General features: G+C 40.8%; 1 protein-coding gene across 1 annotated transcript in view; it reads right to left on the reverse strand.

The window, feature by feature from the left end:
* The window catches only part of LOC126355568 (solute carrier family 22 member 7-like), a 112,627-nt gene extending 101,877 nt beyond the window's left edge, over window positions 1-10,750 (reverse strand). Inside the window, exons 1-3 of the mRNA XM_050005930.1 lie at window positions 10,643-10,750; window positions 7,899-8,158; window positions 7,276-7,515 (exon numbers count right to left, since the gene is read on the reverse strand). Coding sequence (XP_049861887.1) covers window positions 7,276-7,515; window positions 7,899-8,158; window positions 10,643-10,750 — 608 coding nt within the window. The remainder of the gene's footprint in view (window positions 1-7,275; window positions 7,516-7,898; window positions 8,159-10,642) is intronic.
* Between the last annotated feature and the right edge of the window lie 6,250 nt (window positions 10,751-17,000).

Consider the following 17,000-nt stretch of genomic DNA (forward strand, 5'->3'; position numbering starts at 1 on the left):
CATTACCTGGCATGACCATGTAGTCTACCTGGTACCCAGCAAAATGACATCTCCTGGCCCTTCCTCAATACATGGGAAATAGTATTGTAGATCAGCTGAAGATACTTTCCTGCTGGGTACATGTTAACTAGTCTCATCTCTGATTAACACTCAAAACATAATGGGTATCAGGTTCAAACCCAGGCCCCTGATTCGTTTCTGAATGAAAACGGCCTTCTCAAAGAGGGTGGTGGAGCAGACAGAGGTTCAGGGCACTCTCTTTCCCTTTACCTGGGTAACTGCCACCCCCCCCCCCAAAAAAAAAAGAATAAACAGCAGTGATCAATGCCACAAGGATACATAACACAAAGAAACCATTTGCATTAAAGACACATAATGGTGTCCACTGCATACGTATAGTTGAAAAAGTATCATGACAATCGTCAATGTAAAGGTTCTGGATTAATCTCACATGCCGGTTTGTGGGAGGGGACTGCCAAGAGGAAGGTGACTATGAGAAAAAAATATGGAGTAACAAACAAAGGGATAACATCCTCTGAATCTAGGCAAACTAATAAACCTGGAAGAGATAGAGAAAATGCTCAATCTATAAGTATTGGGATCACTGAAATGAAATGGAAAGAAGATAAGGATTTCTGGTCACATGTATATAGGGTAATACCAACATCAGCAGAAAATGGTACATCATGTGTAGGCTTCGTTATGAGGAGGAAGATAGAGTAGAGAATGAGCTACTGTGAACAGTTCATTGATTAAGTTTGTCTGATCGGATTCTACAGCAAGCCAATGCCAACAACGATAATTCAGGTGTATGTGGTAAATCCGCAAGCAATAGATGAAAACATAAGAAAGTATAGGAGGACATTGAACTGGTAATTCAGTATGTTAAGGGAGATGAAAATCTAATAAGTCATGGGGGACTGCAACACGTTTGTGGAGGAAGAAAAAGAATAATGGGATGTGTGCAGTAGTTATGATAGAGGAGAAAGACTAATTAAGTTCTACAATAGATTGGAGATGGTAATAACGAGTTCTCTGTTGAAGAATCACAAGAGAAGGAGACATACTTTGGAAATACGGGGAGACACTGAAAGGTTCTCGATGGATTATATCATGGTCAGCGAGAAATTCTGAAACCTGATATTGGACTGTAAGACAAACCCTCAGCAGATGTAAACTCGTACACAATTATGATATGACTGGACTGAAACAGTCAATGTGGAAGGAAGAGGGTATTGAAGTACTGAGAAATTATGAGAGGCGCTGGAAGTTCACTAAGGACTTGGGTACTGTGATATGGAACACATGAGTAGACTGCTCAATTGAAGAAGAGTTGACGTCTCTAAAAAGGGCAGTCGCAGAAGGTGGACAAACATAGGTTCAATGAAGGTAGCTGCAAAAAAACCTTGTATAACTAACAAAATACGTCAATTGATAGACGAAAGAAAAAAGTACAGAAATGTTCAACGAAAGTCAGGAATAGAGTATGAATGTAATAAAAAGCAAATGCAGTGTAGCCAAGGCCAAGTGGCTACAGGAAAGACGTTAAGAAATCGAAAAAGAAATGATTGTCAGGAAGACTGATTCAGCATTTAGCAAAGTCAAAATAGTCTTAAATGAAATTAAAACAAAGGGTGGTGACATTAAGAGTGCAATGTGAATTCCGCTGCTAAACGCAGAAAAGAGAGCAAGTAGGTGGGAAGAGTATACTGAAGGCCTTTATGACGGCGAGGGCTTGTCCGATGACCTGTTATGAGAAGAAATTGGAGTCGATAGGGATGACTTGGGGGCGTTCAGTATAAGAGTCAGAACAGAAAAACTCTCGGAAAGACTTGAGATCAAATAAGGCAGAAGATATCTTACAAGGAGCGTTAACTGAAAAGCTACTAGACGTCTTAACTATAAAAACGGTTGATATTTCCTTTTGCCGCTTTGGGGTAACGTAATGAGTCATCTACGAACGCAAATGCACACTTCGTCACACCCTCCTAAGAAGATCCAAAGCTGTACTCTCACCAGACAAGGTGATAGTTTTCGAGTTGCTCGAGTGCGGAAAAGCTATTAACAGTAACATGTACTGTGACACACGCCGTAGCCGAGTCACGTCCGTGAAGAACAGACGGTCTGTGCTGCTCAGGGATGGAATGATTCGGTTCGAAGATAACGCGCGTCCACGCATCTCCAAGTTCAAGTGGGAACGCTTAAGCATCCACTCTACAGCCCCAATATGTCTCCCAACGACTTCGATGTGTTTAGTCCGCTAAAAAGACATCTCAAAGGTAAGCGCTTCAACTCGGATGACTAACTGTAAGAAACTATGGAGGACTGGCTCCTGTCACAGACAAAATAATTTTAGTAACAGAGAATCCTTCGGCTCGTTAAACAGTGGGCTAGATATAACCTTTTTTGAGTGAATAAATCAATTATACCCACAGTGTTATTTAGTACATTTTCTTTTAAACACCGCTCGTAGATACCTTCATTCGTACTTCCTAATAACACTGGAGGAAATGACAACCAAACGACAGTTAGAGCTGGTATGTAGAAACTATAATGGTGACGTACCGTCAGACTTTCGGGAAAATATCATCCACAGAATTCCGAAGAAAGCCGGGGTAGGTAAAGTGCAAACACTATCGCACAATCAGCTTATCAGCTCGTGCACCCAAACTTATGACAAGAATAATTTGCAAAAGAATGTAAAAGAAAACTGAGAATCTGTTAGATGACGATCAACTTGGCTTTAGAAAAGGTAAACCACCAGCCAGTCTATTCTCAAGTTACCCTTGCTGACGGAAACAATGTTTAAGGAAAACTCGTTCGATAACGGAAAATGGTGCAATATGTTCGAAACTCTAAGAAAAATAGGAGTAAGCTATAGGGAAAGACAGATAATATACAAAATGTACAAGAGCCAAGAGGGAACAATAAGACTGGAGGACCAAAAACAAACTGCTCTGATTAAAGAGAATGTAAGACAGTTATGTACTCGTAGTATTTCTCCCCTACAGTTCAATCTGTAAATCCAGGAAGTAATGATCGAAACAAAAGGAAGGATCTGGAGTGTAAATAAAATTACAGTGATACGATTCGCTGAAGAAAATGCTATCCTGGGTGAAATAGAAAGAAAAATCACAGGCTGTGCTAAATGGAATGAACATTTTACTGAGGACACAATATGGATCGAGAGTAAACCGGAAAAAATAGAAGTAATGAAAAGTAGCAGAATTGAGAACAGCGAGAACCTAAATATCAAATTGGGTGATCTCAAAGTCGACGAAATTAAGGAATTCTGCTAAATTGGTAGCAAAATAACCCATGACAGACCATTCAAGGACGACATAAAAAGTGGATTAGCACTAATGAAGTGGGTATTCCTGGCCATAAGAAGTCTACTGGTATCAAACACAGACCCTCATTTTAGGAAGAACTTTATGAGAACGTACTTTTGGAGCACATCGTTGTATGGTAGTGAGTCATGGACAGTGCGTAAATCGGAACAGAGGAATATCAAAGGGTCTGTCCCCTTCTGCAGTGTTGCTGCACGGAATCGGATTCTTACCAGAGAAGACAGACAGAAGACATCAAGAAAGTTCAAAGAACGGCACTTCGCTTTTTATTAGATCGAAAACGGGGAGAGAGTGTCACGGATATGAAACGCGAGTTTAGGTGGAAATCATTAAAACAAACAAATGCGGTGAGATCTTTTCGTAAAATATCAATCACCAACTTTCTTCTCCAAATGTGGAAGTATTTTGTTGATTCCCATCTACATAGGGAGAAATGACAATCAGTAAAATAAGGGAAATCATATCCTGCCAGCCACTTTGCAGAGAGGTGGCTAATTATTCCGGCTAGCCACACCTCATACATGTATGAGATGATGGGTCGAATTAGCATGTTAACGACAATTACATTCGATAATCGCACATGAAATTCAAAAAATAAAAATGGTGATTTTGATGACACTACTAACTCTCGGTGACTTTTATATTCTGATTTGATTTCTTGGGTGCTGTAGTGAGTTTGTACTGAGACAGAGAAGAGACAATTGGTGGCGAGTGAGCCCTCGAGGGAGGATGACAACTGCACCGCGGAGTAGCCCCAGATGACGCAGGAGGCGGCTTCATTCTAAACTGAACAGGGCACTCATCAGAGAATGACCGAAAGGATAGTGCGGGAGGCTGGGGGAGCGGCAGGATAAACAATATAACCTACATAGCCACGGGACGATATACTGAGAGTCCACCGCTGCATTAAAATGCAGCGCCCCCCGCCCCCTCAATGTCTCCCCTCCCCCATTCCTGATCATAATCATAGCAGCGTGACGTGAGAAGACTTGAAACCTTCGTGGCGGGGTGAGGGACTTCGTAGAAACGCCGTCGTCGTCTCTGAATTTGCTCAAGCAGAGCCTCCGACCGCTGATAATATCTTTAGAAAATGTACCAAAATACCATCAAGCTGAATTATTATCAACTGACTGGTGGCCCGCAAAGCCAACAACAACAGAACTTAATCATCATTTTCTTTTTGCTTTTCCACGTTGGAGAGAAGGCCCTTCGCGAAAAACATTAACATTTATTGGCGGATGTCCTGTCATGGAGCTTCTGAGTCCCGCTTGCTAGACTGAGGGGTGGAGGAGGGGGGGATGATAAGTCAGTGAATGGCACAATTAGCCGCAGAATGGAGGATTTCAGTAGTTACAAAATAGACCACAGACCAGTAAATATAGCGACTGATCGAAAAACTTTAGAGTTGTGGAAAACAGCTGCAAAAGTGAGTCAGGTTGTGTTTTTGGACCCTTTGCTTAGGACAACGTAGAGATCAGAGTACTTCAACTTGGGACGCAGAAAGACAGATGAGCTTTCGGCTGCGGACTCTGGAGGGAGAGAAACACTTACACTGCTTGCACAAGAATTGGGCTGCATACTTCGGAGAGGCCATCCCACCTGGGACCATAGGTTCTCGGGCTAGACGCAGGGTGCCTTCTAACTATGATAACAATGTGACGCAGCAGCATCATACCAGAGCGTTATGACCGTTAATGCAGTGAATTTCTGAGCTTGCTGTTCCCATCCCCCTCAGAAGCTTGCATTCATTAGTTCTCATCATCAATTTCGATTACCTACGCACTTGTCGTTTTCGGTAAACTGTTAGAAACAATGCCGTTTTCCTATCATTTAGCTGTACCGTTTTTGAAATACATATTGAAAATATTGTAAACATTGATTTTCCTTTCATATTTAATGATTCCCTTCCCTCTCTTATGCAGGCTTAATAGAACGTTGATTGAGACCCTCTCAGGATACAGTGGTTTAGACCACAATAGCTTATCGCACTGTTTGGACTCCGTTGTGCAATTTTATTACTCAACACTGGCTTCTGATGAGCGATCTGACACAGCGCTGCAGCCAAAGTTTGTTTAAAAAAATACAAGTTTGCAGTTCCTCACCGATTTAAGCTTTCGTGTTTCCCGTGTGGTATTCGAGAATGGAACATTAGAGCAATACAAAATAGTTAAAACTTTCGTGGCCATTTATTGACAAACTGCCTGTTGGGTTCTGTCTCGAGTTCTTTGCCCGACCTTCATCTGATGATTTTTCTGACGTTTCACCAGCTCGAATGGCTGGCATTGTCAAAGTATCGCCCTCCATTGCTGGTGGTGGACTGCAGCCTAGGTCGCTGCCGCAGACTATAAGTGCTTGGTGCACCAACATCCAAGGGCTTCTCCACGGTCATTTCCACCATCAGCAATAGAAAGTGAAAACTTTCACAATGCCAACCACTGCTGCTAGCGAAACGCCGGAAAAGTTATCAGACGAACGTCGGCAGCAGAACCCTTGGCAGAAGCCAACAAGCAGTTTGTCACTAGGGCAATAGTCTTTAAAAGCTTCGATGAACCTTCTGGCCAACATTTGTGTCTGAATTGCCGAGTACTCTTGTCGATGTAGGTGTAGATCGACTAATTTGTTTCAATATTTTAAGTCTCTGAGATGTTCTGAATACTTCGTTTCAAATTTTCTTCATGACTGTCGAATATAAATAAATCGAAAAGACAAACATTACTTGATAAATGTCTTATTTGTTGAATTTATTTGACCTAGAGGGGTGGGGGTGGGGGATATGTTCTGCATTCTGTCGAGTTGTCTGTTCCACATCTTATCTGAAGAGATCCCTGACTACGCTTTGTATATTTGTAGACAAATGAGGGAACATCTCTCTACGTCGTAGGTGAACTGCTTTACTGCTGTGTCCTACGTCTTGGGTACCGAAGTGTTGCTGTCAGAGGCTTGTGCGTTTTGTGTGTTTGTTCTTTATCTGTTTGCATACTGTCAGAGAATGTAACATTATCCAATCTCTAAAACTATCTCTGTTTTTATTTTTAGTTCATGTGTCTATTCTTCTTTACTCTATAGTGCAAATATCTGTAATGTCTTGCTTGTATGTCACTGAGTGGTTTTATTATTCGTGGGTACTGGTGCCTCTGATTGTGGGTTTTCTTTATATTGTATAGAAACTAAGGACGGTTGACAGCTCTTCATCTTCTTTATTCTCGGCGATGGTGCATACCGACTTGGTACAGTTCTAGAAGAAATATAGGTATAGGGAAACAACTTCATAGCGATTTTTAGTTTTTAGTCATTAGCCTCCTGACAATTATGGCCTTATCGTTCGTCGGCTTGTGTTTTGTGCATCTCTGTTGATTTTTGCCGGCCGATACACCTGAAGTTTTCAGTAATCGTTAAAAATATTGAAATGTTTGCCATGGTCAACAAAATTATGCTTGTGAATACATTTTCGCTACAATTTACCTAATGCAGTATGCTATTCGCATACACGCTCTAGCTTCTAGCGTGCTTTCTCTGTACACTTTTGTTGAATGGTAAGGTAAATGCTAATTGTTGGCAGCGACTTTCAGGTCCACATCAGTCTACCGTGAATCATACTGAACGCGCTTTCCGCGAACCATTTCACACGGATTACACTGTAGTTTTACTCGAAAGATCTAAGAACCACTTGTTGCATCACCATCGCCCAATGCTACATCTTTAGTGATGATATCATTAACGAAAAGCCGGAATGAATTTCGGCATTCTTCAGAGATCCCCTGACCGCATCGTGCTATTTCTAATTTTTTTAACGACCTGCGACTAAGACCTCTGTAATTTTGACTGCCACCTGACTCATTTTAAACACTGGATCATAGTTGTTAGGCATCTATTTCAAATATATAAGATTCCGATACTGACATACAAAAAAAAAAAATTCTCTTACATGTCTCCAACGTAGCCGAGCACCAGTCCTAGAATTAGGCCTGCGTTTTGTGCGTAGAACATGACGTCACTAACGATGTGCGCATCGTCACAGACCCAGTTCATTTGCGATGGCGCCGTCAGGGAGAACCAAGTATCGTCGTACAGCCAGCCATGTTGGCAAGGGATCGTTGTTACGTTGATGACGTCATCGATATCACTTACGTTGTGCATCATACACCTGCTGAATCTGTTTCCTATCCTGTGTCGAAGTATGAAATCCATTAGCAATCATTAGTATAAATGTACGTAACATTGGCATCATTTATTAAGATATGTTTTGAAAATTGAACATAGCATGTATAAGAATAAGGAAGAGAACAAAATGGTTCAAATGGCTCTGAGCACTATGGGACTCAACTGCTGTGGTCATCAGTCCCCTAGAACTTAGAACTACTTAAACCTAACTAACCTAAGGACATCACACACATCCATGCCCGAGGCAGGATTCGAACCTGCGACCGTATCAGTCGCACGGTTCCGGACTGCGCGCCTAGAACCGCGAGACCACCGCGGCCGGCTGGAAGAGAACAGCAGATAATCTTCAGTAACTGGTATAAATTACCTTTAACAGTAGAAACTTACTTGGGAATTGTAATATTCTTCCATTCATCAACCGTGAAGTTAGTGTTTTCTTTCCCGGGTACGTAACACCAGTGATCAGGAGTTTGCATGGCAAGATGGAAGGCGTACACGCTCAGCAGGTTGACAAATGGACCAAAGCAATTAAATATGATATTCAGTCTAGTCTGGAATTTTCCTCTAGAACCTAAGAACTCAAGGATGTCTTCAAACGCTGGCGTTACCTCTCTGTCACTGTTGTCTGTAGTACTCTCAATCCCCACCTGCAACACAAAGTCGGTTTTATAATTTATTCTCTAATGGCTCCAAAAGAATATTCTGTGAGTAAAACTTTATTTCCATTGTTAGAAAGACAAATAGCCACAAATTATAAACACTAACTACGTACTTGAGAAAGGCAGTACCACAGCAGTACCCGTCACCCACCAAGTTAGTGGGTGCATACGAATCGTTGGGCTTCAGCAGATACTAATTACAAGCAGCAGCGTCACGGATAAAACAACGGTATATCTAATTTTCTAGGAAGTGAATCTAAGAGTTACGTCGTTTCGTAGGAGAAAAATGTTTAAGTAATTCTTTCATTTCGTACAAAGGCCCACGGGATTAGTTTTGAGATCCGTCACTGAACCAGTATCGCTTTTCTGAATCAGTGAATGGAGCTACAGAAGAATGTCGAAAATTAGGTGGACCGATAAAGTAAGGAATGAGGACGTTCTCCGCAGAACTGGTGAGGAGGAGTATATATAGTAAAGGAAAACACTGACAGGAAGGAGTGGCACGATGATACGACATTTGTTAAGACATCAGGGAATGTCTTCCAGGGTACTAGAAGAAGTCGTAGAGGGTAAAAGTGTAAAGGAAGACAGAGACTGGAATACATTCGACAAATAATTGACGACGTACGTTGCAAGTGCTGCCCTGAGATGAAGAGGATAGCACAGGAGAGAGATTCGTGGCGGGATGAATCAAGCCAGTCAGAGATCGATAAAAAAGCTTTCATGGGGGAATATAATGAGAGCAGAAAGTAAATCAAAGCCTTCAGTTATGACTGAATACCTGTTTTGATGTAGGAACGAACATAGCAATCATTACTTCAGTACGAATGTCAAGCGTTGTGCGGAGAAGTATGTTACTCATGTGTTTACAAATGTTTTGTTTCATCTCGTCAACCTGATGGCTTAAAAATGTTATTTTTTTAACTTAACATACCAGAGTCTCTAGGCCGGCAGCGGTGACCGATGGGTTCTAGGCGCTTCAGTCCGAAACCCCGCGACTGCTTACGGTCGAAGGTTCGAATCATGCTTCGGGCGTGGATGTAAGTGATGTCCTTAGGTTAGTTAGGCTTAAGTAGTTCTAAGTTCTAGGGGACTGATGACCTCAAATGTTAAGTCCCATAGTGTTCAGAGTCATTTGAACCATTTGAAACAGAGTCTCTGTGTATCTTAAAGACCCATAGAGAGAAAAAATGTCGGATTGGTCCTCTATCCGAAGACTGGTTTAATGCAGCTCTCCTAGCTACCCTATTGTGTTCGAGCTTCTTCATCTCTGAATACCTATTCCAACTTACATCATTCTGAATCTGCTAGCTGTATTCATCTCTTGGTCTCCCTGTACGATTCTTACAACCCACGCTTTCCTCCAATATTAAATTGGTGATCCCTGGATAGCTCAGAGCATGTCTTACCAACCGATCCCTTCTTCTAGTCAGGTTGTGGCACAAATTTCTCTTCTCCCTAATGCTATTCAGCACCTGCTCATTAGTTACATGGTCTGCCCATCCGATCTTCAGCATTCTTCTGTAGCATCACATTTCAAGAGCTTCTATTGTCTTCTTCTCTAAGCTGTTTATCGTACATGTTTCACTCCCATACATAGTTACACTCCATAGAAATATCTTCAGAAAAGACTTCCTAACACTTAAATCTGTATTCAATGCTAACAAATTTCTCTTCTTCAGAAACACTTTCCTTAACATTGACAGTCTACATTTTATATCCTCTCTACATGGAGCATCATTAGTTATTTTTCTCCCCAAATTGCAAAACTCATTTGCTAATTTAAGCATCTCATTTCCTAATCCAATTCCCTCAGTATCACCCTCTTTAATTCGACTTCATTCCATTATCCTCGTTTTGCTTCTATTGATGTTTATCTTATGTCCTCCTTTCAAGACACTGCCAATTCCGTTCAGCCGCTCTTCCAAGTCCTTTCCTGTCTCTGACACAATTGCAATGTCATCGGCAGAACTCGAAGACTTTATTTCTTCTCCCTGGATTTTAAGTCCAAATCCAAAATTGTCTTTGGATTTCTTTACTGCTTTCTCAGCGTACAGATTGAATAGCATCGGTGACACGCTACAACCCCTGTCTCGCTTTGTTAACGACTGCTTCCCTTTCATGGCCCTTGACTCTTATAATTGCCGTCTGCTTTCTGAACAAGTTGTAAATATCTTCTCACTTCCTGTATTTAACCCTTGCTACCTTCAGAATTTCAAAGAAAAAAATTATCAGTTTTTATACAACATGATAACTGATATGGTAGAGTCTCGATAGTTCGAGGGGAACGGGATCAGGACCACCTCGAACTAATGAAAACTTGGAGTATCGAAATTTATGTTCGAGAAAGAATGAGAACGACATTGAAAAAAAAACGTGCGTTAAAAAAAGAATTTTATTAAAACGAAATGCTTACAAAGGCATTTACATTGGCAGAATAAAGGTTTCTACTTATGTCTGGTAAGAACTTACTTCGTGAAATAATGGTGGCGTGTGTTTCCGCTCGAGTATATAGCGCCACCGTCTGAAGAACAGGGTGTCTGTTGGTGGCGCCAGAGGCTGTTGTTCCACGTAGCGCATGGTAGCCTGAAGAGACGCACTGCCATCCTCGGTATGCTCTCAGCCTCACCAACCTCAACACTCACACAGTACGTTAGTGTATTAACCCTCTCACTTGAAGGCGAGTCTGTAACTTCCAGCTGTTCTTCTGAACTTAACCACTCAGTTACTTGCACATTTTCTGTCTCTTCACAGCCTGGCAACCTTCTGATTAAATCGCACGACGGATGATCCTTCTCATCGTCAAAATCTGCATTATACCTACTTTCCTGTAGTATTTTTCTCCGTGATATAAAAATTGTATCTGACTATGTCGCTCTAAGATGCATTGATTGAGTGCACAACGTCCTCTACAGTCGTTTTCTTTAAACCTTCCAGAACGCTAACTGTGTTCCGAACGCACAATTGATTGTAACAATCGCAGACGGTACTTTTTCTTGCAGCATTCCTGATCCATCAGCTGAATCAAACTGGTTACATTTGATGGGCGAATAAAGGCGCGAATTCCGCCGCACTGCGGTTCTTCTACACTTGCATGTGAGAACGCAACATCCACTGTCATTAGCTTCGCACAGCAGTCCCATTCCTTTTAAAAACATTTGGTACTCCTTTAAAAAGCAGTATAAAAACAAATTCTTAAAGATTTTCTCATCCATCCGGGCATTATTTGGGCGCATGTATATAACTGGGATAGCTGACACGGTTTTATTCTTGAATGCTCTTGGCTTGGCAGAATTCCCAGTGACAACCAGTTTGTAGTTCCCAATTCCATTTGAAGTTGCCATGACTGTGTGCCCCTGTTTACTTTTTCTTGTGCGCAGGAGCGCTTTCTTCTTCACCAGAAGCAAGCGTTTTTAGACGCAAGATTTTGCAGTTAGAACCAGTTTCGTGGCAGTTATAAATTCATTAACTGTATAAATATTCTTCAGCTCAGCTTAGCAATAAATTACGAAATGGCCGCAGAGTCACCAGAAAGTTTTCCTCTGTACACATCTAGTTGATGCATTCCATACCTCTTCTTCCACTTTTCGAGCCAGCCAACACTGGCGATGAAACTGTCATCTGCCTCCTCCAGCTTGTTTCTAAAGAACAAGACTTTTTCCAGCAAACGTCGGCTGGAAGTCGGAGATCCGTCCTGCCTTTCTTGCGTAAACCACGTGAACAAGGCCGCACAGTTTTTTCGAACTCGGACTTCTTTATAGGTTTTTGTTTAAGAAATTTTTCAGAGAATGTCTTTGAAGGAAAGTGTTGCAGTTAAAGTCGGTTTTTTCGCCATTCGCGAACAGTAACTTCGCCGACCCCGTAGGCGACAAGAAGGGTTTTTTCTTCCATAGTCAATGCGTTTAAAAGCATCTAATTTAACATTGAGAGTCACAAATTGCCTTTTCTTTGTTGCAGCACTCATTTTTAGAAAGTGTACAAACCAAAACAACACTGTACTGTGCCGAGAGTGGCAAACATGAAACACCACTTCCCACACAAGTATTGCTTGTGTAAACAAAAACCGGAAGACGGTTATGATTCTACAAGTGATTTTTTTAAAGGCTCGGATTTATGGGAAGCACCGAATATCGAGACTCTACTGTATGTTTAATTTCATGTCATGTTGTGTGCGTGGATTTCTTACTCTTTTTAATTTGATTACCATTCGAGTAATGACGTCCTACTTGATTTACAGTTCTAAGATTCTAAACCACGTCAGGTAATCAACTGGTAACTATTCAAGATCCAGTTTAATGAAACCCAGTACTTCCGATGTACCTAGCAGCATTTATATGTGTAACAAAATTCCTTGTATACAAAGGACATTTGATGTATCTCAATCATACAACTTCGGATTGTGTATCCTTATAGCACCATTTTTTGCACAACCTGTGCACATAACACCTACAGAACGTACCGAAGTAATATATGAGAAGTGTGAACTGCGTGTCATAGTGACTAAATCGATGTGCTAAGGAATTTCAAAATAATTTTCCCCACGTTTCTGAAAAATTTGTACTGAGGGGATGTTTGTAGGAGAAAAATGTTTAAGCATTTCACTCATTCCGCGAAAAGTCGTGCGGGATTAGTTTTGGTATTTTTGGTTGAAGCAGTATTGTGTTTGTGAATCAGTAATTTTCGTGGAGCAACATCCTGAAACTAGAACGTAAATGAAAAGGTGTCCGTGATAAGTGACTATCTGTTTAATTCATATGGAAACATACTTCAGTACGAATGTGAAATAAGCTTAATTTTTAATGTTAACACAGAACTGGATGATTTTAGTCGTTGTTGGCGAAGTGTGTTACGTGCTAAAAGAACATTAAAACAAAGTAATTTGACTTGCACTGTCATTCTGTTTAAAACTGATATTTTCATTTTTTCAGCTCGATGGATTTAATATCAGAAAATTTCAAGAATTAGTGTTGTTTTCAGGCACGTGGCGTGGATTAATTTCATAATGACGATTGTTCTCTGTCTAAAGCTCCCACACCCGGGTCAGATAGTCCGATGACAGAGGAAATAAACCTAAATACTCAACGTAGAATCTTTACGAGATGCCACAGTCTTTAATCATATTTGTTACAATAAATAATATTTCAAGAAATATATTTCAAACTGAAACAACACAGCGAAAATTTTTGTACTCTGTCCAGAAACCAGTACTCCTATCCAGCAACTAATCTCTCTGTTAACTAACCACGTAAAGTGGTTTCAGCCACAGGTAACGAAGTGTGAACACGTTTAGACTTGAAATGAAGGAGCGTAAATTTTTATGGAGACGGAGATTCAAACCCAGCACCTAATATATCGTAATTAAGCACAATTAAATAGTAGATATTGAAATATTTCACCAGTAGCGAGCTGGTTGAAACCGATATGACGGGAGGAGAGAGTTCTACCTTTCCGGGATTCGAACCCGACACCTACAGGTATCGACCTTCTTTTGAAGCCACAGACATACGATAAATATCGATATTTTCCACCGGTAGCGATTATCTATGTGTATGTTTACAGTGTGAAGTTCGTGACGAATAGTTCAGTAGGCACTGGCAGTCCAACCCACACATATCATCTGTTGGCTATCACTAAGAGATCTGAAATTTCAAATTATTTTTCACCAGTAGCTAGGAGTACCCTGTTTGAATCTGAAATAATATGATCAAAAGTTGTACGTCGGCCTCGGAGTCGAAACCAGTATCAATCGTTACTGTTGGTAACTCACGTAGATGCGTCAAAAATCATAAATATTTGTCACTTTTACATTGGTTTGCTCGTACTATAGCTTGGATCGACAATGAAATGTTTAGTACCGGAGCAGGATTCGAAGGAAGACACGTGTGTTTAGTGGACACCTTGAGGACTTTTGAATCTTGTCGAAACAAATAACGATGGAAAAAATCGCCCAAGGGGATCACATCCCACGAAAGCTGAGCTCTGAGTTCGAGTAGCAGTCCACCTTCAATATATTCATCATCTCACGTTCACACAACATAAGCATTAAATACCTTGTGATATGAAAACTATGATTTGTTTCTTAATAATAGGGTCTAAAGAAGCTTAGTAGGGATAGATATTCTGTATCCTGCGATTTCAGCCTGTATAAGGGCTCAATGTATACGAACTCTCTTCCACTCATCAGATAAGTTGCGTAATGTTAAATGCGGGTTTACGCTGCTCAGTTGTCGTTACAACAAGTAAGGAATTTTTAGTCATGCTTCTTATAAATGGATAAATGGTTGCTCTAATTGCCCTTGAACAGAACTTAATCATATAAAGTTAGATCATTCCAATAGCCACCGAACTATATGGATGGTTGACGCACGATTTTGTCGCAACGTTGGACATAATCATTCATTCATTTTCTTGTTTATCCGCATTGTCATCCATCTGCTGCCTTTGCTACCCAATGCATACTTTTGACTTGATTTGGGTAGTTACTGACATAAAATGAAGTAGCAGATTCATCCACGAAAAGGCAAAATCATGTTGTTGTTGTTGTGGTCTTCAGTCCTGAGACTGGTTTGATGCAGCTCTCCATGCTACTCTATCCTGTGCAAGCTTCTTCATCTCCCAGTACCTACTGCAACCTACATCCTTCTGAATCTGCTTATTGTACTCATCTCTCGGTCTCCCTCTACGATTTTTACCCTCCACACTGCCCTCCAATGCTAAATTTGTGATCCCTTGATGCCTCAAAACATGTCCTACCAACCGATCCCTTCTTCTAGTCAAGTTGTGCCACAAACTTCTCTTCTCCCCAATCCTATTCAATACCTCCTCATTAGTTACGTGATCTATCCACCTTATCTTCAGTATTCTTCTGTAGCACCACATTTCGAAAGCTTCTATTCTCTTCTTGTCCAAACTAGTTATCGTCCATGTTTCACTTCCATACATGGCTACACTCCAAACAAATATTTTCAGAAATGACTTCCTGACACTTAAATCTATATTCGATGTTAACAAATTTCTCTTCTTCAGAAACGCTTTCATTGCCATTGCCAGTCTACATTTTATATCCTCTCTACTTCGACCATCATCAGTTATTTTACTTCCTAAATAGCAAAACCCCTTTACTACTTTAAGTGTCTCATTTCCTAATTCCCTCACCATCACCCGATTTAATTTGACTACATTCCATTATCCTCGTTTTGCTTTTGTTGATGTTCATCTTATATCCTCCTTTCAAGACACTGTCCATTCCGTTCAACTGCTCTTCCAAGTCCTTTGCCGTCTCTGACAGAATTACGATGTCATCGGCGAACCTCAAAGTTTTTACTTCGTCTCCATGAATTTTAATACCTACTCCAAATTTTTCTTTTGTTTCCTTTACTGCTTGCTCAATATACAGATTGAATAACATCGGGGAGAGGCTACAACCCTGTCTCACTCCTTTCCCAACCACTGCTTCCCTTTCACGCCCCTCGACTCTTATGACTGCCATCTGGTTTCTGTACAAATTGTAAATAGCCTTTCGCTCCCTGTATTTTACCCCCGCCACCTTTAGAATTTGAAAAAGAGTATTCCAGTCAACATTGTCAAAAGCTTTCTCTAAGTCTACAAATGCTAGAAACGTAGGTTTGCCTTTTCTTAATCTTTCTTCTAAGATAAGTCGTAAGGTCAGTATTGCCTCACGTGTTCCAACATTTCGACGGAATCCAAACTGATCCTCCCCGAGGTCCGCATCTACCAGTTTTTCCATTCGTCTGTAAAGAATTCGCGTTAGTATTTTGCAGCTGTGACTTATTAAACTGATAGTTCGGTAATTTTCACATCTCTCAGCACCTGCTTTCTTTGGGATTGGAATTATTATATTCTTCTTGAAGTCTGAGGGTATTTCGCCTGTCTCATACATCTTGCTCACCAGCTGGTAGAGTTTTGTCATGACTGGCTCTCCCAAGGCCGTCAGTAGTTCTAATGGAATGTTGTCTACTCCGGGGGCCTTGTTTCGACTCAGGTCTTTCAGTGCTCTGTCAAACTCTTCACGCAGTATCGTATCACCCATTTCGTCTTCATCTACATCCTCTTCCATTTCCATAACATTGTCCTCAAGTACATCACCCTCTATATACTCCTTCCACCTTTCTGCCTTCCCTTCTTTGCTTAGAACTGGGTTGCCATCTGAGCTCTTGATATTCATACACGTGGTTCTCTTCTCTCCAAAGGTCTCTTTAATTTTCCTGTAGGCAGTATCTATCTTACCCCTAGTGAGATAAGCTTCTACATCCTTACATTTGTCCTCTAGCCATCCCTGTTTAGCCATTTTGCACTTCCTGTCGATCTCATTTTTGAGACGTTTGTATTCCTTTTTGCCTGCTTCATTTACTGCATTTTTATATTTTCTCCTTTCATCAATTAAATTCAATATTTCTTCTGTTACCCAAGGATTTCTAGCAGCCCTCGTCTTTTTACCTACTTTATCCTCTGCTGCCTTCACTACTTCATCCCTCAAAGCTACCCATTCTTCTTCTACTGTATTTCTTTCTCCCATTCCTGTCAATTGCTCCCTTATGCTCTCCCTGAAACTCTGTACAACCTCTGGTTCTTTCAGTTTATCCAGGTCCCATCTCCTTAATTTCCCACATTTTTGCAGTTTCTTCAGTTTTAATCTACAGGTCATAACCAATAGATTGTGGTCAGAGTCCACATCTGTCCCTGGAAATGTCTTACAACTTAAAACCTGGTTCCTAAATATCTGTCTTACCATTATATAATCTATCTGATACCTTTTAGTATCTCCAGGGTTCTTCCACGTATACAACCTTCTTTCATGATTCTTAAACCA

Source organism: Schistocerca gregaria, chromosome 3 (genome assembly GCF_023897955.1).
Source record: "Schistocerca gregaria isolate iqSchGreg1 chromosome 3, iqSchGreg1.2, whole genome shotgun sequence".
NCBI classification, from domain to species: Eukaryota; Metazoa; Arthropoda; class Insecta; order Orthoptera; family Acrididae; genus Schistocerca; species Schistocerca gregaria.